The sequence below is a fragment of the Amphibalanus amphitrite genome, unplaced genomic scaffold, assembly GCF_019059575.1.
Source record: "Amphibalanus amphitrite isolate SeventyFive unplaced genomic scaffold, NRLGWU_Aamphi_draft 000788F_arrow, whole genome shotgun sequence".
Lineage (NCBI taxonomy): Eukaryota > Metazoa > Arthropoda > Thecostraca > Balanomorpha > Balanidae > Amphibalanus > Amphibalanus amphitrite.
This window is the reverse complement of record NW_024882282.1, coordinates 325,667-349,030: the sequence shown is the minus strand read 5'-3', so window position 1 is coordinate 349,030 and position 23,364 is coordinate 325,667. Positions and strand designations below refer to the sequence as shown.

General features: G+C 48.7%; 2 protein-coding genes across 3 annotated transcripts; one reads left to right on the top strand and one right to left on the bottom strand.

Moving 5' to 3' along the window:
* The first annotated feature begins 66 nt into the window (after window positions 1–66).
* LOC122366144 (serine/threonine-protein kinase Nek8-like) lies at window positions 67–1,803 on the top strand. The gene is made up of 2 exons (XM_043338015.1): window positions 67–997; window positions 1,538–1,803. Exons 1-2 carry the CDS (start codon window positions 280–282, stop codon window positions 1,801–1,803), a joined length of 984 nt encoding a protein of 327 aa, XP_043193950.1. The 5' UTR covers window positions 67–279.
* Window positions 1,804–2,322: 519 nt separating this feature from the next.
* LOC122366164 (cytosolic endo-beta-N-acetylglucosaminidase-like) lies at window positions 2,323–22,954 on the bottom strand. 2 transcript variants are annotated; one of them, XM_043338077.1, is made up of 12 exons: window positions 22,922–22,954; window positions 7,187–7,424; window positions 6,767–6,915; window positions 6,340–6,503; window positions 6,039–6,178; window positions 5,709–5,874; window positions 5,268–5,480; window positions 4,790–4,962; window positions 4,367–4,531; window positions 3,626–3,775; window positions 3,093–3,263; window positions 2,323–2,902 (listed from the first exon to the last, which is right to left on the bottom strand). In XM_043338077.1, exons 1-12 carry the CDS (start codon window positions 22,929–22,931, stop codon window positions 2,764–2,766), a joined length of 1,878 nt encoding a protein of 625 aa, XP_043194012.1. In that variant the 5' UTR covers window positions 22,932–22,954; the 3' UTR covers window positions 2,323–2,763. The 2 variants fall into 2 exon arrangements, with proteins under 2 accessions (XP_043194012.1, XP_043194013.1); XM_043338078.1 differs by lacking the exon at window positions 22,922–22,954 and adding an exon at window positions 7,898–7,945.
* Window positions 22,955–23,364: the final 410 nt, after the last annotated feature.

Genomic DNA, 23,364 nt, shown 5'->3' with positions numbered 1-23,364 from the left:
AGGGGTAGGGGATGACCAGTGCAGTATTGACCAGGAAATCTGATTAAATATAAAGAGCATTAGAGGTTCTTTTGCAGTGCACGGTTTCAATGTGTCATGCTTTGTTCGGCCGGTAAACCCATTCTTATCACGGGGTGCAGGTTTGAGATGTATCGGACATCCCGGCCAAGAAATCAGTTGTGGGCATATTGCAGACCAGTCTGAAGTGCCGTGTCTAACCGCGATCCGCGCGTCCCGCCGACAGGGTTCAGCGTGTTCGCCAGCGACAATGGCATCGTGATGACGTGCGGGGACGGCACGTACGGCTGCCTCGGTCACGGCAACTGGAACAACATCAACACGCCCAAGCTGGTCGAGTCGCTGCTGACGGTGGACGTGGCGGCGATCGCGTGCGGCCGCCGCCACGTGGTGGTGGTCGGCGGCGGCGGCGAGGTGTACAGCTGGGGCCAGGGCCAGGGCGGCCAGCTGGGGCTCGGCCACGAGGAGGACTGCAGCCTGCCGCAGGAGGTCACCATCCCCGACGACCAGGTGGTGGAGAACGTGCGCTGCGGCGGCGACGGCACCATCTTCATCACCCAGCAGGGCACCCTGCTGGCCTGCGGCAGCAACGAGCGCAACAAGCTCGGCCTCAACGCCAGGCGCGGCCTGATGCAGTCCATGGGCCGCGGCGCAGAGGTCGAGAAGGCACTCCTGCCCACGCCCGTCAAGTCAGTCACCTCCAAGATCATCGACGTCAGCATGGGGCCGCACCACACGGTGGCGCTGACCGAGAACGGCCACCTGGTGTCGTTCGGGCGCAGCTCAGAGGGACAGCTGGGCCACACGCGCGGCCGCGCCGCCGGACAGCCCAACCTGGTGCGCAGCATGATGGACAAGACGGTGACGATGGTGCAGTGCGGCAGCACCTTCACCGTGGTGGGCACCATCGACAACGTGCTCTACCTGTGGGGCACGCGGCGCGTCAGCCAGGCGGCCGGCGGCGCTGTCAGCCGGCCGGGCAGCGAGCAGCCGGCGGCGGCGGCGGCCGGCGGCTCGGCGCGCGCCGCCGCCTCCGCCGCCGCCGGCGAGTCCGAGCAGGAGGCCGACACGCAGCGCGAGGTGCAGCTGCAGCCGCGCGAGGTGCTCGCCCTGTACGCCTCGCAGGCGCAGATTGCCAAGGGCGAGACGCTCAGTCTGGGCAGTCTGCACGCGCAGAGTCAGAACGTGTTCGTGGTGGTGGACACGACGTGTCCGCTGCCGCGTCTGCCGGCGCCGGCCGGCGGCTCGGGCTCGCCCGACAGCAGCCCGCCGCCGCGCCGGCCTGACTCCGGCCAGCGGGCCGGCGGCGCGGCCGACCGGCCGGCCAGCGCGCGCCGGCCGCACGACGACCCAGACGCCACGGCGGCCGTGCCAGACTGGCTGCGGGACGAGCTGGACGCCACAGAGGTGCCGTGGCCGGCCGGCGGTGGCGGCTCTCCCGAGCGGCAGCGGCCCTCCCCGCCGCCCCCGCCGCCGGCCCCCGCGCCGCTACAGGCGCCCGTCACCTCTCCGTTCGCAGTGAGCACGAGTCCGCAGCAGGGCCGCGCAGCCGCCGCCGCCGCCAAACCCGGCAGCCCGTCCTACCGACCGCCGAGCAAAGATCGCCGCAACCACGAGCGCGAACAGATGCTCAACGACGAGATAGAGAAACTGCGCGCCGAACTGGAGAACCAGAAACGGCTCCAGGCGCAGATCATGTCCGAAAAGATAAAACAAGGAGAGGACGATGGTGGCGAGCAGAGCACCGACAAGGCGGACACAGAGAAAGGCTGCGTGCTCATGTGAGCCATGGCGCCAGCCGGTCGACAGCTGAGGGGAAGGCGGAGTGCTGTGGCGGGTTCGAGTGCATTATTCCGTCCATTGTGGTGCTAATATACTGTGAGTGCAGAGATTCATGTTCTATGTGAAATATCAGCCAATGTCAAATGTGATGTCAGACGAGTGATGCCCTATCGTGTGAAATGTGGGATACGTGATATACATATGCAAACTCTACACACCGAACAAGTGAGATGTTGTGCAGCAGCATGTGCCACACGTATCTGCAGTTGCGTCGTTGCGCCTGCAAGTTGGCATTGAATTCTTGGCTGTCGGTATACATTCGGTAAAGCAATTATTGATCGCACATGCCATTACGCATTATTATACAATGTTTGTTGCGAATATACAACTAATACTGTCAATGCTGCAGCAGAGCTCTGTCCACAGCCGTCCAAAACGATACAATGCCAGGATGTAAGGTTCGCGGCATCACGTAGCTACGGTCTCCGAAGAATGCTGTCAGCTACGCCCAATATCAATATCTGTCAACATGTGAATATATTGTTTCTTTGTCCAGGGGCGTTGACAAGATGATGACTAATGAACATATCACATATGATTGCAGTAGTCTTTTAACTTCTGTCAAGGATCAGGGGGTCGTCGCTGCAAACTAGCGTGCTTGCAACATTTATACGGATCACCACATAAGATAAACGTATGCATCCCGTTGCAAAGGTGGTGGACATTGTTTTACGAAAAAATCAATATCATAGAATTATATCACGTCTCTCGACACTTTAGGGAACAATGTTACGCACATATATTAATGACTTATTAACATATTAAAAATTAGGCATCCCATTATAAGTCATTGCACACTGTACAAATTAATATTATGATGAAGCTGTAATTATCACAGAGCTGGCGGCTGATGCGGTATCCCACAGAGAAGTATGCCGGTCTGACCTGACGTCCTGCCGGCGGCTACCCCTCTGTCTCCGACCCTGGCCAGGCGTGCACGGCCAGGTAGCCCAGCAGCGCCGAACCGCCGGACGGCAGGGACACTCCGATCGAGCGGAGGCGCGGCGGCCGACCGGCGGACGGACCCTTCAGTCGGTACAGTCTGCGGTCAGAGGGGGGCGGGTTAGTACAGCCTGCGGGACAGGAGGGAGGTCAGTACAATCCATGCTAAGGCAGCTGATCCACAAGTGCTACCGGAACGACGCTCCAGTGCAATAAATATCCAGACGAATACTAAACAAGTATGCTTGAGCATCAAAGAGGTTGGAGTCGTGCCGTCCAGTCGTCCGTACCGGGTGATCCAGCCGCCCTGGGCCGGGCCGGGCGGAGCGGCGGCCGGCGGCGCGCCCCGCAGCCGGTCGGCGGACAGCGGCGTCAGGCAGAAGACCGAGTCGGTGTCCGACTCCACACTGGCCTTCCAGCTGTACTCGGCGGCAGCGGCGGCCGAAGCCAGCATCACGCGGCTGTCGGGGATACAGAGGGGATGATCAGTGATTTGGTACCAGTTGTTCAGTAACTTAAGCCCTAAGGTAACCAAGAAGGATCACGAATTAACATACGCGGAGTTTTGAACTTTTGCGATCTTTTTAAATGACCATTTTAATACGGGAGAAATAAGCCCGCTTTAGTCCGCCAGCCTTAAGTCCTTAGTTGGTCCAACCCACAAATCAGCCCAGTCCGCCCTCACCTGACGGTGTCACCGTCTGCCGGGATGGCGAGGCCGGCGCACAGAGCCCAGCCGGTGACTGCCAGCGGTAAGCGCTCACCTGTCTGCTGGGTCGGCAAGGTCAGCGCGCAAAAGGTACAGCCGGTGACTAGCGCTCACCTGACGGTGTCACCGTCTGCCGGGACGGCGAGGTCGGCGCACAGAGCGCAGTCGTCCGCTGTCGTACCGCCGGTGGGTTTCAGCGCGTACAGAACGGCCAGCGATGACCCTCCGGCGCCCACCTCAGGCGACAGATTACAGCTGAACAGCCTGAAAGTAAGCACAGAGTCAGGTCCGCATGGGGAATTATCAGTGAAAATCTAAAAAGCACAACCTCGAATCACACTGACGGTTTTTTACGAAACAAAAATGCTTAAGCTATGGGGCAATGTCCGTTAAAACAACCGTGAGTTTTGATCAGCCGATGCGTTCAAATACCAAATGTTAAAATCAGGGCTGCGGAGTCGATGGATTTTCGGCGACTCCGACTCCGACTCCGACTCCGGCTTTCAAAAACCAGCTCCGACTCCGACTCCGACTCCGGGCAGAATTGTCGACTCCGACCGACTCCAACTCCCGACTCCGACTCCGCAGACCTAGCAGGGCTGCGGAGTCGACAGATTTTCGGTGACTCCGACTCCGGCTCGGGTTTCTAAAATCGACTCCGACTCCGACTCCGACTCCGGTCACAACTGTCGACTCCGACCGACTCCGACTCCGACTCCGACTCCGACTCCGCAGCCCTGGTTAAAATGTACATTAACAGATCAGAGTCGGGCCCTCTAGCTACGATCAGCTCCACTCAGCCGGCCCGGGCTCGGTCAGCTGTGGTCAGTATCCGTCTGTACTCCGATCCCTCACCTGTACACGGCCCGTCGGCCGGAGCGGTTGGCCAGCGCCAGGCAGCCGCCGCCGTCGAACGCGTCCTCCAGGGTGTGGTGAGCCAGCCAGCCGGGCTGGAGCGGGCTCTCGCCGGCGGCACACACAGCCTCGATCCTCCGCCGCTCGGCCCGCCACTTCTCCGTTCTGACGGGGCAGAGAGGTGCAGACTGGGTCAGAGGCGGTCGGTAAGGAAAGGTCTTTCTCGCTAGTGACAAAGGTACCACAGAGACATCGGTAAGGCTGTCCACCTGTCGACCGTCACCGTCCTGCAGTGAGTCAGTGTCTTTACACTGGGACACTGTGTAGTCTCACAGTATGCCCGAGTCTCTACCTTAGCAGTGGCTCAGTCTTGCCGAGCCCACTACCAGACAACTCCGCAGTCTCTTGTGTCCAGTAACCCACCTCTCGCCGTCCTCCGCCGCTCCGAGGGCGGCCGGGCAGCTCAGCTGGAAGGCGGCGGGCACCGGCCGGCCGTCGGCGTCTGTCAGGGGCAGGTCGGCCGGCCGGCTACCCTGGAGGTGGCTCGGCTGCCGCTGCTGACACGACAGCCGGTGCCACGGGGACTCGTCCGTCACCTGTCGATCGATGGAGGCAAGGAGTTAGAGAAAATGTCAGGGGCGGTGTGAATCAGGACGGGATATACGTAGGCAGCAGACGCACTTCATACCGCGGCAGTGACGTCCTGCCCCAGCCTTAACTAGTACGATGCCAACCTTGCAATTGGTAAAGTCTCTCAGACCGTGGTCCGGACGGCCCGCCGAGTCCCGTTAGTGTATAGAGTGTATATAGTGTATGTATCCTTTCCACTAGAGAAGCGTCTGTGTCGGCGGCCCATTCGGCCTGCCCCAGCCCCAGTAGTCCGGTGCCCGCGGCTGCCCACCTGTCCGTGGCTGTAGCGCCTGAGTCCGCGGCCCTGGCAGAAGGAGGTGACCAGGGGCAGCCGGGCCGGCCCGGAGACGGGCAGCAGCGGCGCCAGCCGGTCCCACAGCGCGTCCTCGGCGGCAGCGAACCGCTCCGCACCCAGCCGCTCGTGGGTCCAGCCGGGGGCGAACAGGGCAGCAGAGAGACCCAGCCAGCGCGCCTCGGCCACCGGCTGACGGCAAATGGGGAACACCGGCATACAATTAACAATTGTAACACGACATTGGTGAGCTTTACAAACTAACAATTAAAGAACACCAACTACTCAGCTCACATCAACGGTGGTTCGTTCATGAGCCAACAGCCAACGCAGAGAACGCATCGCCTCGCTGCTGGCTCTATACCGTACGTTGAGTCACAGGGAGGCCGCAGGTGACCCTCCCAGGGAGCTGTGGCGCACCTGGACCGAGTTGAAGCCGCCCCCGCCCGGGCAGCCGCGGCCAAACACGTCCACTCCGACGTACACGTCCCGCCGGCGCGGCCCGGCGCGTCGCTGGGACGTCGCCAGACCGGCAGGAGTCCAGCAGTAGTTGAGGAAGATGCCGTCACACAGCCGGAAGAAACACCTGTCAGAACGCAGACATGCAAAGTCCGGTCAGCTAATACTTACCACAGATGCAGAAGATACCAACAACAGCTGAAATCGTAGAAATCCGCAATCAGCAATTTTAACCATAAAACTATTAACATCTTAAACTGCAGCGGACAGGGGGACAGTTAAGCCACTCACTCATTGAGCTCATTGAGCTGGTCCTGCCAGCGTAGCTCGCCGTCACGGGTCACAGAGTCGTACCAGATGACACGCGAGTGAGGCACCGCCTCGTGCATCCTCTCGGTGAGACGGCGCACCAGGTATGATAGGGTCGGCAGCTGGAGAGACACCACAGACCCAGCGCTCAGTGAGGACACGGCAGCAGCGCGGGACAGACAAACCACGATTCAGCACAGCAGCAACGAATCTCAGCTGCATTCGGAGCCACACCGTGAACGCCGAGCAGCCCTCCCGCAGTCGGGTAGCCGTGCAGTCGCACCTGCTGCGTGTCGATCGGGTTCTCGATGTTGAGCAGCCAGCCGTCGAGGCCGTGGTGTCGGCTGACGGCCACCAGCCGGTCGACGACGGCGTCCACCGTCTCCTCAGAGCGCAGCAGGCGGCGGCAGATGGCCGCGCCGGCGTCAAACTCGGTCATCAGCGTGCCTGGGGATGCGGGAACAAGTGACGATGTATGGCGACCGCAATGAACATCACACAACACAATGCCAAAATATGTGCAGCTGTTAGAATACACAGCATGCACGATGGCTAGATTATATGGGTAAGTTATGACCTAAATGAGAAACAAACCACGGTTAAAACAAAATGACATTTGGTAATGTAAAAATATAGAGCATTTTCAATCCTGGTGTAAATATTGCTAGCCTACCCAAGAACCTGTCAATCAGTGTGGTTCCCCATCTCACCATATATAGCGACACCATGAATATGGGCAGCATCCACCCAGGCACAGGGTGGCACTGTCACCAGCTCATGGCTGAAGTAGACAAACTCATCCACCAGAGACCAGTGGTAAAATGTGTATGCTGATGGATCATTGTGACCACCATACCACCTACAAACAAACCAAGGGCATATTATGCCTAGGTATTGTCCTCAGACATGCCACACAAAAAAAAACATGGCTCATAGCTAAAAATAAATTTATCAAAAAGCACTCTTATTTAGTCAGCAAATCAGAATGCGCTCTTGTTATCATTAGCACTTAGCAGCATTCAAGTTTGTGATTGATAACCAAGTTATGTAAAATGGGGCAAAATATGGATGATTCATAGCTGATCAGGCAAACAATGAATTCAGATGATATGCAAAAATGGTTGTTATACCTGTCATCCAGATAACCACCCTTCATATCATGGCAGACAAGAAGCTTTGGCTGCTCACAACCAGCCAATGGTCTTCCATCACAATCAAACTGTGCCAGAGGTGTCCTAGTGATTTGGACAGGTTGATGCAGTGTCTTCTCTTCATTCCATGCCAATAGGTCTTCCAAGGAAGTTATTGGCTGACACTCAACTTGCACTGAATTACTGTGCTCCATCATACCATTCTTGCTCTGAGAATCTGGAATAATGCCAATATCAAGTTGCATTTAATCAAAACATGAGACAGAGACAGAGACAGACAGACAGACATACAGAAACAGTTAGTCCCTTCAATTCTTGTCCTGCGCGCAGATCACTGGTCCGCCAAAGAGGACTTGAGGGCTGAGGCATATGCACCCATGGATGTCAAAATTACTCAGTACTCAAAGCTTGTTTTTTTTAAATTCAACAACTTTTCCAGAAACCTTGCTAGGTAGGTAACAGCTTTTAAGAACCCACCCATCATCTACAAGCTTTCTGGATCCACCAAATGTGGTGTATTTATGGTCAAAAGTGATGTGAAAATGTTCAATTAAATGCCAAAATTATATAAATTATTTTATTAACCAAAAAAGAAATCAGTTAAACCACAACTGATTACTGAATGTCCCGGGGCGGACCGCACATATCATATATACTGCCGCACATATCAATATACTGCCTTGGCCGCACCGTGCTTTATCGGTATTTATTGTTATCGCCTTAAAACAGGATTATGCAGTTCAAGTTTGAGTTGAGCACAACGTGCATATAGTTGCATCATATTCACATTCAGATTCGCGTGCACATTCGCGGACCCCTTCGATTTGGCTGAAAATCGCACAGCAGATAGACCATGAGCACCTAAGTGCAAAAATCATCTTTTGATTTACCGACATTAAGTATTTTCCAAGTTATTCAAGTTTGTTTTACTAGTACAATATTCTGGTTAGTAAACTTCCCGGAAAAATCGGACCTCATCAAATTTCAAGAAAATTTCAGAAATAATTAAGACTCAGTAGTTCTTTACAAAAAACTAACTTGCATCAAACGTGGTCGCATAGTTTTCTCAGGAGAAGTCTCTAAAGTTCAAGGTCGTTCAAGGTCATGCAATTTTTCTCACTTTTTGGAGTCGTTTTACACGTGACAGCTTCGTATTTATGAAGGACATTAGCTATACATACTGCAATAACAATATACTTAAGCACCAGAGGCATTGTTAGACCAAAGGGCGAAAAACAGTCGATAAACCTATTGAGCAAAGAAAAGAGGCAAATACAAGTGATATTCAGATTTCTCGTCCTAAAGTGAACTTGCCGGACCCCTCCGATTTCGTTCAAAGTCACAGGAATGATGCTCCTTGACCTCCTGAACACGAAAATAGTGCTCCTTTTGACCGACATCAAAGACTTTTCCAGATATACGCATGCGTGCACATTCAAATTGCATATGTTGCATATGGCACGTTGGGCGGACCCCTTCGATTTCGTTTAAAATCACAGGAATGATGCTCCTTGACCTCCTGAACACGAAAGTAGTGCTCCTTTTGACCGACATCAAAGACTTTTCCAGATATACGCATGCGTGCACATTCAAATTGCATATGTTGCATATGGCACGTTGGGCGGACCCCTTCGATTTCGCTCAAAATCACAGGAATGATGCTCCTTGACCTCCTGAACACGAAAACAGTGGTACTTTTGACCGACATCAAAGACTTTTCCAGATACACGCATGCGTGCACATTCAAATTGCATATGTTGCATATGGCACCTTGGGCGGACCCCTTCGATTTCGTTCAAAATCACAGGAATGATGCTCCTTGACCTCCTGAACACGAAAATAGTGCTCCTTTTGACCGACATCAAAGACTTTTCCAGATATACGCATGCGTGCACATTCAAATTGCATATGTTGCATATGGCACGTTGGGCGGACCCCTTCGATTTCGTTCAAAATCACAGGAATGATGCTCCTTGACCTCCTGAACACGAAAATAGTGCTCCCTCTGACCGACATGGCAAAGACTTTTCCAGATATACGCATGCGTGCACATTCAAATTGCATATGTTGCATATGGCACGTTGGGCGGACCCCTTCGATTTCGCTCAAAATCACAGGAATGATGCTCCTTGACCTCCTGAACACGAAAGTAGTGCTCCTTTTGACCGACATCAAAGACTTTTCCAGATATACGCATGCGTGCACATTCAAATTGCATATGTTGCATATGGCACGTTGGGCGGACCCCTTCGATTTCGCTCAAAATCACAGGAATGATGCTCCTTGACCTCCTGAACACGAAAACAGTGCTACTTTTGACCGACATCAAAGACTTTTCCAGATATACGCATGCGTGCACATTCAAATTGCATATGTTGCATATGGCACGTTGGGCGGACCCCTTCGATTTCGTTCAAAATCACAGGAATGATACTCCTTGACCTCCTGAACACGAAAACAGTGCTACTTTTGACCGACATCAAAGACTTTTCCAGATATACGCATGCGTGCACATTCAAATTGCATATGTTGCATATGGCACGTTGGGCGGACCCCTTCGATTTCGTTCAAAATCACAGGAATGATGCTCCTTGACCTCCTGAACACAAAAATAGTGCTCCTTTTGACCGACATCAAAGACTTTTCCAGATATACGCATGCGTGCACATTCAAATTGCATATGTTGCATATGGCACGTTGGGCGGACCCCTTCGATTTCGCTCAAAATCACAGGAATGATGCTCCTTGACCTCCTGAACACGAAAACAGTGCTACTTTTGACCGACATCAAAGACTTTTCCAGATATACGCATGCGTGTACATTCAAATTGCATATGTTGTATATGGCACGTTGGGCGGACCCCTTCGATTTCGCTCAAAATCACAGGAATGATGCTCCTTGACCTCCTGAACACGAAAATAGTGCTCCTTTTGACCGACATCAAAGACTTTTCCAGATATACGCATGCGTGCACATTCAAATTGCATATGTTGCATATGGCACGTTGGGCAGACCCCTTCGATTTCGCTCAAAATCACAGGAATGATGCACCTTGACCTCCTGAACACGAAAATAGTGCTCCTTTTGACCGACATCAAAGACTTTTCCAGATATACGCATCCGTGCACATTCAAATTGCATATGTTGCATATGGCACGTTGGGCAGACCCCTTCGATTTCGCTCAAAATCACAGGAATGATGCTCCTTAACCTCCTGAACACGAAAACAGTGCTACTTTTGACCGACATCAAAGACTTTTCCAGATATACGCATGCGTGCACATTCAAATTGCATATGTTGCATATGGCACGTTGGGCGGACCCCTTCGATTTCGTTCAAAATCACAGGAATGATGCTCCTTGACCTCCTGAACACGAAAGTAGTGCTCCTTTTGACCGACATCAAAGACTTTTCCAGATATACGCATGCGTGCACATTCAAATTGCATATGTTGCATATGGCACGTTGGGCGGACCCCTTCGATTTCGTTCAAAATCACAGGAATGATGCTCCTTGACCTCCTGAACACGAAAACAGTGCTACTTTTGACCGACATCAAAGACTTTTCCAGATATACGCATGCGTGCACATTCAAATTGCATATGTTGCATATGGCACGTTGGGCGGACCCCTTCGATTTCGTTCAAAATCACAGGAATGATGCTCCTTGACCTCCTGAACACGAAAATAGTGCTACTTTTGACCGACATCAAAGACTTTTCCAGATATACGCATGCGTGCACATTCAAATTGCATATGTTGCATATGGCACCTTGGGCGGACCCCTTCGATTTCGTTCAAAATCACAGGAATGATGCTCCTTGACCTCCTGAACACGAAAATAGTGCTCCTTTTGACCGACATCAAAGACTTTTCCAGATATACGCATCCGTGCACATTCAAATTGCATATGTTGCATATGGCACCTTGGGCGGACCCCTTCGATTTCGTTCAAAATCACAGGAATGATGCTCCTTAACCTCCTGAACACGAAAACAGTGCTCCTTTTGACCGACATCAAAGATTTTCCAGATATACGCATGCGTGCACATTCAAATTGCATATGTTGCATATGGCACGTTGGGCGGACCCCTTCGATTTCGTTCAAAATCACAGGATTGATGCTCCTTGACCTCCTGAACACGAAAGTAGTGCTCCTTTTGACCGACATCAAAGACTTTTCCAGATATCCGCATGCGTGCACATTCAAATTGCATATGTTGCATATGGCACGTTGGGCGGACCCCTTCGATTTCGCTCAAAATCACAGGAATGATGCTCCTTGACCTCCTGAACACGAAAACAGTGCTACTTTTGACCGACATCAAGACTTTTCCAGATATACGCATGCGTGCACATTCAAATTGCATATGTTGCATATGGCACGTTGGGCGGACCCCTTCGATTTCGTTCAAAATCACAGGAATGATGCTCCTTGACCTCCTGAACACGAAAACAGTGCTACTTTTGACCGACATCAAAGACTTTTCCAGATATACGCATCCGTGCACATTCAAATCGCATATGTTGCATATGGCACGTTGGGCGGACCCCTTCGATTTCGTTCAAAATCACAGGAATGATGCTCCTTGACCTCCTGAACACGAAAATAGTGCTCCTTTTGACCGACATCAAAGACTTTTCCAGATATACGCATGCGTGCACATTCGAATTACATATGTTGCATATGGCACGTTGGGCGGACCCCTTCGATTTCGCTCAAAATCACAGGAATGATGCTCCTTGACCTCCTGAACACGAAAACAGTGTTACTTTTGACCGACATCAAAGACTTCCAGATATACGCATGCGTGCACATTCAAATTGCATATGTTGCATATGGCACGTTGGGCGGACCCTTTCGATTTCGCTCAAAATCACAGGAATGATGCTCCTTGATTTCCTGAACACGAAAATAGTGCTCCTTTTGACCGACATCAAAGACTTTTCCAGATATAGGTACGCATGCGTGCACATAGTCGTTTTGAGTCTAGAAGCTTCTGGTGGGCAGTTCTAGAAGCTCGATGAAAATGCGCTTCTAACATGTTGTAGCCACATCAATTTTGCATCGACTGACACTAGAAACTTGATGATCAATTCAGTCGTTTTGAGTCTAGAAGCTTCTAAAGAGGCCAATGTTTGGCTATACACCCCGTAAGTGGTCTTTAGGCATACGAGTCAATGCAGAGGTCAACTTAACGGTCTCTCCTGCCTAAACTAAGAAAGATACAGAAACCCGGCTACCACCATTCGATAGACCTTGAATGTATCTACAACACATAGGAAATTCAAGGTCTTGACGTTTTTGGTCTGGCCGCCAGATGGCGCCAAAGTTGACATTTATTTGCGCCACCTGGTGGGCAGTTGTAGAAGTTCGACGAAAATGCCGTTCTAACATGTTGTAGCCACATTAATTCTGCATCGACTGACACTAGAAACTTGAAGATCGGTTCAGTCGTTTTGAGTCTAGAAGCTTCTTAAGAGACCAATGTTTGTCTATACACCCCTTTAGTGGTCTTTAGGCATACGAGTCAATACAGAGGTCAACTTAACGGTCTCTCCTGCCTAAACTAAGAAAGATACAGAAACCCTGTTACCGCCATTCGATAGTCCTTGAATGTATCTACAACTTAGAGGAAATTCAAGGTCTGAACGTTCTTAGTCTGGCCGCCAGATGGCACCAAGCTTGACATATATTTGCGCCACCTGGTGGGCAGTTGTAGAAATTCGACGAAAATGCGGTTCTAACATGTTGTAGCCACGTCAATTCTACATCGACTGACACTAGAAACTTGAAGATCAATTCAGTCGTTTTGAGTCTAGAAGCTTCTAAAGAGACCATTGTTTGGCTATACACCCCGTAAGTGGTCTTTAGGCATACGAGTCAATGCAGAGGTCAATTTAACGGTCTCTACTGCCTAAACTAAGAAAGATACAGAAACCCGGTTACCAGCATTCGATAGTCCTTGAATGTATCTAAAACACATAGGAAATTCAAGGTCTTGACGTTTTTGGTCTGGCCACCAGATTTGACATTCATTTGCGCCACCTGGTGGGCAGTTGTAGAAGTTCGACGAAAATGCGGTTCTAACATGTTGTAGCCACATCAATTCTGCATCGACTGACACTAGAAACTTGAAGATCAATTCAGTCGTTTCGAGTCTAGAAGCTTCTAAAGAGGCTAATGTTTGGCTATACACCCCGTAAGTGGTCTTTAGGCATACGAGTCAATGCAGAGGTCAACTTAACGGTCTCTCCTGCCTAAACTAAGAAAGATACAGAAACCCGGTTACCACCATTCGATAGTCCTTGAATGTATCTACAATACATAGGAAATTCAAGGTCTTGACGTTTTTGGTCTGGCCACCAGATGACGCCAAAGTTGACAAATATTTGCGCCACCTGGTGGGCGGTTGTAGAAGCTCGACGAAAATGCGGTTCTAATATGTTGTAGCCACATCCATTCTGCATCGACTGACACTAGAAACTTGAAGATCGGTGTAGTCGTATTGAATGTAGAAGCTTCTAAAGAAACCTATGTTTGTTCAGGCAAAGTTGACATATATTTGCGCCACCTGGTGGGCAGTTGTAGAAGTTCGACAAAAATGCGGTTCTAACATGTTGTAGCCACATCAATTCTGCATCGACTGACACTAGAAACTTGAAGATCAGTTCAGTCGTTTTGAGTCTAGAAGCTTCTTAAGAGACCAATGTTTGTCTATACACCCCTTTAGTGGTCTTTAGGCATACGAGTTAACCCGCGCACCGACGGGGGGGGCGGATATCCGCCCCCCCTGAGGTTTTTCGCGAATAGCGGGAAAACCGCGGCGCGTAGCGCCGCGAAATTTGGTATGACTATAACCTCATCAATTTTACACATGGTGTGCAAGTTTGAACCTCCTACCTTTTAAGGTCAGGTCACCAGGTCACTTTGAATGACCCAACCTCAAGTCACTTTTTTGCAACTTTGTCACCGTGCCAGAGCTACAGTAGATGTCGGAGGCCTTTGAAAGTCGCAGGATATTATTAGGTCATTAGTAGCTACATTTTGTGTATCTCGGAATTTTGATATCGGTGACCTAAGGTCAGGTCAATTTCGCGACCTCCCCATTATAAGTCAATGGGGGAAAAATCAACTCCCTGTTTTTACCACTAAAACGGGTCGGAATGGCCCCATATACCATACATGACTTCATATACGATCAACCTTCGCTACCTTGAGGTCTGTTTTGCTGTTGGGCGGCTGTGAGGTCATGTGACGTCATCAAAGGTCACCAAAGGTTTTTGGCCAATAACTCCGTACAGGAACAAGATACAGACGCGTGGATGGTCTCATTGTGTTCAGCTCGTCAAGACGCATTGAATGATATGCATGATGACCTCGAGGTCACGTGACCTGAGGTCAACCTTTGACCTTGACCTTTCGAGGTCAACATATATATCATTCGATGCGGATTGACGAGAGGATCACGATGATGCCCTTAGTTTGTTCCTATCTTGACTAATTCGAAAGTTATTCGAGAAAAACTCTCTCCATATCTAGCGCCGCCATTTTGACTTTTTCGACCCCTGTGACGTCATCTTTGACCTGACCTGAAAATGACCTGAGTAAAAATTGTAGATCTTGGCCGTGCGTATCCGATGCCGTTTACCGCTTGTCGCTATCTTGCTTCGTTCTCGAGATCTCAGGGGGGGGGCGGTCATCCGCCCCCCCCCCGTCGGTGCGAAGTTGGCGCAGACCCCCGTCGGTGCGCGGGTTAATACAGAGGTCAACTTAACGGTCTCTCCTGCCTAAACTAAGAAAGATACAGAAACCCTGTTACCGCCATTCGATAGTCCTTGAATGTATCTACAACTTAGAGGAAATTCAAGGTCTTGACGTTTTTGGTCTGGCGGCCAGATGGCACCAAGCTTGACATATATTTCCGCCACCTGGTGGGCATTTCTAGAAGCTTGACGAAAATGCGGTTCTAACATGTTGTAGCCACGTCAATTCTGCATCGACTGACACTAGAAACTTGAAGATCAATTCAGTCGTTTTGAGTCTAGAAGCTTCTAAAGAGGCCAATGTTTGGCTATACACCCCGTAAGTGGTCTTTAGGCATACGAGTCAATGCAGAGGTCAACTTAACGGTCTCTCCTGCCTAAACTAAGAAAGATTCAGAAACTCGATTACCACCATTCGATAGTCCTTGAATGTATCTACAACACATAGGAAATTCAAGGTCTTGACGTTTTTGGTCTGGCCGCCAGATGACGCCAAAATTGACATATATTTGCGCCACCTGGTGGGCAGTTGTAGAAGCTCGACGAAAATGCGGTTCTAATATGTTGTAGCCACATCCATTCTGCATCGACTGACACTAGAAACTTGAAGATCGGTGTAGTCGTATTGAATGTAGAAGCTTCTAAAGAGAGCTATGTTTGTCTATGCACCCCTTAGGTGGTCTTTAGGCATGCCAGTCAATTCAGAGGTCAACTTAACGGTCTCTCCTGCCTAAACTAAGAAAGATACAGAAATCTGGTTACCACCATTCGATAGTCCTTGAATGTATCTATAACATATAGGAAATTCAAGGTCTTGACGTTTTTGGTCTGGCCGCCAGATGGCGCTAAATTTGACATATATTTGCGCCACCTGGTGGGCAGTTGTAGAAGTTTGACGAAAATGCGGATCTAACATGTTGTAGCCACGTCAATTCTGCATCGACTGACACTAGAAACTTGAAGATCAATTCAGTCGTTTTGAGTCTAGAAGCTTCTAAAGAGACCAATGTTTGGCTATACACCCCGTAAGTGGTCTTTAGGCATACGAGTCAATGCAGAGGTCAACTTAACGGTCTCTCCTGCCTAAAATGAGAAAGATACAGAAACTCGATTACCACTATTCGATAGTACTTGAATGTATCTACAACACATAGGAAATTCAAGGCCTTGACGTTTTTGGTCTGGCCGCCAGATGGCGCCAAATTTGACATATATTCGCGCCACCTGGTGGGCAGTTGTAGAAGTTCGACGAAAATGCGGTTCTAACATGTTGTAGCCACATCAATTCTGCATCGAATGACACTAGAAACTTGAAGATCAATTCAGTCGTTTTGAGTCTAAAAGCTTCTAAAGAGACCAATGTTTGGCTATACACCCCTTAAGTGGTCTTTAGGCATACGAGTCAATACAGAGGTCAACTTAACGTCTCTCCTGCCTAAACTAAGAAAGATACAGAAACCCGGTTACCGCCATTTGATAGTCCTTGAATGTATCTACAACATATAGGAAATTCAAGGTTTGAACGTTTTTGGTCTGGCCGCCAGATGGTGCCAAATTTGACATATATTTGCGCCACCTGGTGGGCAGTTGTAGAAATTCAAAGAAAATGCAGTTCTAACATGTTGTAGCCACATCAATTCTGCATCGACTGACACTAGAAACTTGAATATCGGTTCAGTCGTTTGAGTCTAGAAGCTTCTTAAGAGACCAATGTTTGTCTATACATCCCTTAAGTGGTTTTTAGGCATACGAGTCAATACAGAGGTCAACTTAACGGTCTTTCCTGCCTAAACTAAGAAAGATACAGAAACCCGGTTACCACCATTCGATAGTCCTTGAATCTATCTACAACATATGGGAAATTCAAGGTCTTGACGTTTTTGGTCTGGCCACCAGATGGCGCCAAAAATGACATATATTTGCGCCTACTAGTGGGCAGTTGTAGAAGCTCGACGAAAATGCGGATCTAACATGTTTGTAGCCACATCAATTCTGCATCGACTGACACTAGAAACTTGAAGATCGGTTCAGTCGTTTTGAGTCTAGAAGCTTCTAAAGAGACCAATGTTTGGCTATGCACCCCTTAAGTGGTCTTTAGGCATACGAGACTAGTCAGGAGACCTTACCTTTGGGAATCGTTCGCTACCTTTGGCTTGCAGAGCGTTTTCCGTCGTTTGGCCTGATGTTGACCTGGAGGGTCATGACTCTGGAGGTCACGAATCTTGGTGAAGGTATTCTGTGAATCGGGGATTCGTTTGAGACCTTAACTTTGGTAATCGGCCGGTAACTTTGGCGTGTAGGGCGCTTTCTGTCATTTTACCTTGGTGTTGACCTGGATGAGGTCATGAACGTTGGAGAAGGTAGTTCGTGAACTGTGGAATCGTTTGAGACCTTAACTTTAGTAATCGGTCGCTAATTTTGTCGTGCAGAGCGGTTTCCGTCGTTTGACCTTGATGTTGACCTGGAAGGTCACGACCTTGGAGGTCATGAACCTCGGTGGAGGTAGTCTGTGAATCGGGGAATCGTTTGAGACCGTTTGAGACCTTAACTTTGGTAATCGGTCGTTAAGTTTGGCGTGTAGGGCGCTTTCTGTGATTTGACCTTGGTGCTGACCTGGAAGGTCATGACTTTGAGGGTCATAAACCTCGGTGAATGTAGTCCGTGAATCGGGGAATCGTTTGACACCTTAACTTTGGAAATCGGTCGCTAACTTCGGCGCGCAGAGCGGTTCCCGTCGTTTGACCTTGATATTGACCTGGAAGGTCATGACCTTGTAGGTCACGAACCTTGGCGAAGGTAGTCCGTGAATCGGGGAATCGTTGGAGACCTTAGCTTTGTTATTCGCTTGGTAACGTCAAAAACGTCAAGACCTTGAATTTCCTATATGTTATAGATACATTCAAGGACTATCGAATGGTGGTAACCGGATTTCTGTATCTTTCTTAGTTTAGGCAGGAGAGACCGTTAAGTTGACCTCTGAATTGACTCGCATGCCTAAAGACCACTTAAGGGGTGCATAGACAAACATAGATCTCTTTAGAAGCTTCTACATTCAATACGACTACACCGATCTTCAAGTTTCTAGTGTCAGTCGATGCAGAATGGATGTGGCTACAACATATTAGAACCGCATTTTCGTCGAGCTTCTACAACTGCCCACCAGGTGGCGCAAATATATGTCAACTTTGGCGTCATCTGGCGGCCAGACCAAAAACGTCAAAACCTTGAATTTCCTATGTATTGTAGATACATTCAAGGACTATCGAATGGTGGTAACCGGGTTTCTGTATCTTTCTTAGTTTAGGCAGGAGAGACCGTTAAGTTGACCTCTGCATTGACTCGTATGCCTAAAGACCACTTACGGGGTGTATAGCCAAACATTGGCCTCTTTAGAAGCTTCTAGACTCACAACGACTATGTGCACGCATGCGTATATCTGGAAAAGTCTTTGATGTCGGTCAAAAGGAGCACTATTTTCGTGTTCAGGAGGTCAAGGAGCATCATTCCTGTGATTTTGAGCGAAATCGAAGGGGGCCGCCCAACGTGCCATATGCAACATATGCAATTTGAATGTGCACGCATGCGTATATCTGGAAAAGTCTTTGATGTCAGTCAAAAGGAGCACTATTTTCGTGTTCAGGAGGTCAAGGAGCATCATTCCTGTGATTTTGAACAAAATCGAAGGGGTCCGCCCAACGTGCCATATGCAAAATATGCAATTTGAATGTGCACGCATGCGTATATCTGGAAAGGTCTTTGATGTCGGTCAAAAGTAGCACTGTTTTCGTGTTCAGGAGGTCAAGGAGCATCATTCCTGTGATTTTGAACGAAATCGAAGGGGTCCGCCCAACGTGCCATATGCAACATATGCAATTTGAATGTGCACGCATGCGTATATCTGGAAAAGTCTTTGATGTCGGTCAAAAGTACCACTGTTTTCGTGTTCAGGAGGTCAAGGAGCATCATTCCTGTGATTTTGAGCGAAATCGAAGGGGTCCGCCCAACGTGCCATATGCAACATATGCAATTTGAATGTGCACGCATGCGTATATCTGGAAAAGTCTTTGATGTCGGTCAGAAGGAGCACTATTTTCGTGTTCAGGAGGTCAAGGAGCATCATTCCTGTGATTTTGAACGAAATCGAAGGGGTCCGCCCAACGTGCCATATGCAACATATGCAAGTTGAATGTGCACGAATGCGTATATCTGGAAAAGTCTTTGATGTCGGTCAAAAGTAGCACTGTTTTCGTGTTCAGGAGGTCAAGGAGCATCATTCCTGTGATTTTGAACGAAATCGAAGGGGTCCGCCCAACGTCCCATATGTAACATATGCAATTTGAATGTGCACGCATGCGTATATCAGGAAAAGTCTTTGATGTCGGTCAAAAGTACCACTGTTTTCGTGTTCAGGAGGTCAAGGAGCATCATTCCTGTGATTTTGAGCGAAATCGAAGGGGTCCGCCCAACGTGCCATATGCAACATATGCAATTTGAATGTGCACGCATGCGTATATCTGGAAAAGTCTTTGATGTCGGTCAAAAGGAGCACTACTTTCGTGTTCAGGAGGTCAAGGAGCATCATTCCTGTGATTTTGAACGAAATCGAAGGGGTCCGCCCAACGTGCCATATGCAACATATGCAATTTGAATGTGCACGGATGCGTATATCTGGAAAAGTCTTTGATGTCGGTCAAAAGGAGCACTATTTTCGTGTTCAGGAGGTCAAGGAGCATCATTCCTGTGATTTTTAGCGAAATCGAAGAGGTCCGCCCAACGTGCCATATGCAAGATATGCAATTTGAATGTGCACGCATGCGTATATCTGGAAAAGTCTTTGATGTCGGTCAAAAGTAGGACTGTTTTCGTGTTCAGGAGGTCAAGGAGCATCATTCCTGTGATTTTGAGCGAAATCGAAGGGGTCCGCCCAACGTGCCATATGCAACATATGCAATTTGAATGTGCACGCATGCGTATATCTGGAAAAGTCTTTGATGTCGGTCAAAAGGAGCACTACTTTCGTGTTCAGGAGGTCAAGGAGCATCATTCCTGTGATTTTGAACGAAATCGAAGGGGTCCGCCCAACGTGCCATATGCGACATATGCAATTTGAAAGTGCACGCATGCGTATATCTGGAAAAGTCTTTGATGTCGGTCAAACGTAGCACTGTTTTCGTGTTCAAGAGGTCAAGGAGCATCATTCCTGTGATTTTGAACGAAATCGAAGGGGTCCGCCCAACGTGCCATATGCAACATATGCAATTTGAATGTGCACGCATGCGTATATCTGGAAAAGTCTTTGATGTCGGTCAAAAGGAGCACTACTTTCGTGTTCAGGAGGTCAAGGAGCATCATTCCTGTGATTTTGAACGAAATCGAAGGGGTCGCCCAACGTGCCATATGCAACATATGCAATTTGAATGTGCACGCATGCGTATATCTGGAAAAGTCTTTGATGTCGGTCAAAAGTAGCACTGTTTTCGTGTTCAGGAGGTTAAGGAGCATCACTCCTGTGATTTTGAACGAAATCGAAGGGGTCCGCCCAACGTGCCATATGCAACATATGCAATTTGAATGTGCACGCATGCGTATATCTGGAAAAGTCTTTGATGTCGGTCAAAAGTAGCACTGTTTTCGTGTTCAGTAGGTCAAGGAGCATCATTCCTGTGATTTTGAGCGAAATCGAAGGGGTCCGCCCAACGTGCCATATGCAACATATGCAATTTGAATGTGCACGCATGCGTATATCTGGAAAAGTCTTTGATGTCGGTCAAAAGGAGCACTATTTTCGTGTTCAGGAGGTCAAGGAGCATCATTCCTGTGATTTTGAACGAAATCGAAGGGGTCCGCCCAACGTGCCATATGCAACATATGCAATTTGAATGTGCACGCATGCGTATATCTGGAAAAGTCTTTGATGTCGGTCAAAAGTACCACTGTTTTCGTGTTCAGGAGGTCAAGGAGCATCATTCCTGTGATTTTGAGCCAAATCGAAGGGGTCCGCCCAACGTGCCATATGCAACATATGCAATTTGAATGTGCACGCATGCGTATATCTGGAAAAGTCTTTGATGTCGGTCAAAAGTACCACTGTTTTCGTGTTCAGGAGGTCAAGGAGCATCATTCCTGTGATTTTGAACGAAATCGAAGGGGTCCGCCCAACGTGCCATATGCAACATATGCAATTTGAATGTGCACGGATGCGTATATCTGGAAAAGTCTTTGATGTCGGTCAAAAGTAGCACTGTTTTCGTGTTCAGGAGGTCAAGGAGCATCATTCCTGTGATTTTGAACGAAATCGAAGGGGTCCGCCCAACGTGCCATATGCAACATATGCAATTTGAATGTGCACGCATGCGTATATCTGGAAAAGTCTTTGATGTCGGTCAAAAGTACCACTGTTTTCGTGTTCAGGAGGTCAAGGAGCATCATTCCTGTGATTTTGAGCGAAATCGAAGGGGTCCGCCCAACGTGCCATATGCAACATATGCAATTTGAATGTGCACGCATGCGTATATCTGGAAAAGTCTTTGATGTCGGTCAAAAGGAGCACTACTTTCGTGTTCAGGAGGTCAAGGATCATCATTCCTGTGATTTTAAACGAAATCGAAGGGGTCCGCCCAACGTGCCATATGCAACATATGCAATTTGAATGTGCACGGATGCGTATATCTGGAAAAGTCTTTGATGTCGGTCAAAAGTAGCACTGTTTTCGTGTTCAGGTCAAGGAGCATCATTCCTGTGATTTTGAACGAAATCGAAGGGGTCCGCCCAACGTGCCATATGCAACATATGCAATTTGAATGTGCACGCATGCGTATATCTGGAAAAGTCTTTGATATCGGTCAAAAGTACCACTGTTTTCGTGTTCAGGAGGTCAAGGAGCATCATTCCTGTGATTTTGAGCGAAATCGAAGGGGTCCGCCCAACGTGCCATATGCAACATATGCAATTTGAATGTGCACGCATGCGTATATCTGGAAAAGTCTTTGATGTCGGTCAAAAGGAGCACTACTTTCGTGTTCAGGAGGTCAAGGATCATCATTCCTGTGATTTTAAACGAAATCGAAGGGGTCCGCCCAACGTGCCATATGCAACATATGCAATTTGAATGTGCACGCATGCGTATATCTGGAAAAGTCTTTGATGTCGGTCAAAAGGAGCACTATTTTCGTGTTCAGGAGGTCAAGGAGCATCATTCCTGTTACTTTGAACGAAATCGGAGGGGTCCGGCAAGTTCACTTTAGGACGAGAAATCTGAATATCACTTGTATTTGCCTCTTTTCTTTGCTCAATAGGTTTATCGACTGTTTTTCGCCCTTTGGTCTAACAATGCCTCTGGTGCTTAAGTATATTGTTATTGCAGTATGTATAGCTAATGTCCTTCATAAATACGAAGCTGTCACGTGTAAAACGACTCCAAAAAGTGAGAAAAATTGCATGACCTTGAACGACCTTGAACTTTAGAGACTTCTCCTGAGAAAACTATGCGACCGCGTTTAATGCAAATTAGTTTTTTGTAAAGAACTACTGAGTCTTAATCATTTCGTAAATTTTCTTGAAATTTGATGAGGTCCGATTTTTCCGGGAAGTTTACTAACGAGAATATTGTACTAGTAAAACAAACGTGAATAACTTGGAAAATACTTAATGTCGGTAAATAAAAAGATGATTTTTGCACTTAGGAGCTCATGGTCTATCTGCTGTGCAATTTTCAGCCAAATCGAAGGGGTCCGCGAATGTGCACGCGAATCTGAATGTGAATATGATGCAACTATATGCACGTTTGAGCACAATATAAATAGGTAACGTCGTGCACACTATGGGGCCCAAGGTCAAGGTATATAAAAACTATTTATATATTTATATACACTGCGATAAAAACACTGATAGGGTCCCTCTTGGTACACAGTTCTCATAATAGCGTGATAATATCGATAATATCCACATAATATCATCGCCGCAATGCCGCCGGCACAAAACTGTTTGCGCAACTAATCGTCAATGGTGCACCAGATTGATGTGGCAATCCACCACTAAATATTATCTTGGTGCGTGTTAAAGGAAAGACATGTCACATTAAAAATCGCGGCGAAAATTCATTTGATAGTTTATCATGAATAATTAATGCTTTTATTATGACCTTTTTGATACTATGTTCTCTATTGCTCGAACTGTTATGAAGAACAGCAAAATGCATCAAATAATGGCCTCGTCTGTGGGGCCGGACCAGAGGGCTGTTCACGGGCCCCGTGTGCGGTCGGACCGCACACAGCCTCCAAGCTCCGCCCACTGCGTCCCTACGTCAGCCTTCCGTCACCGCACACAGCGATCGCTGTGGCCGGTCGGGACTGGCCACAGCGGACCGTCCACCGCACGCAGCCGTGACGT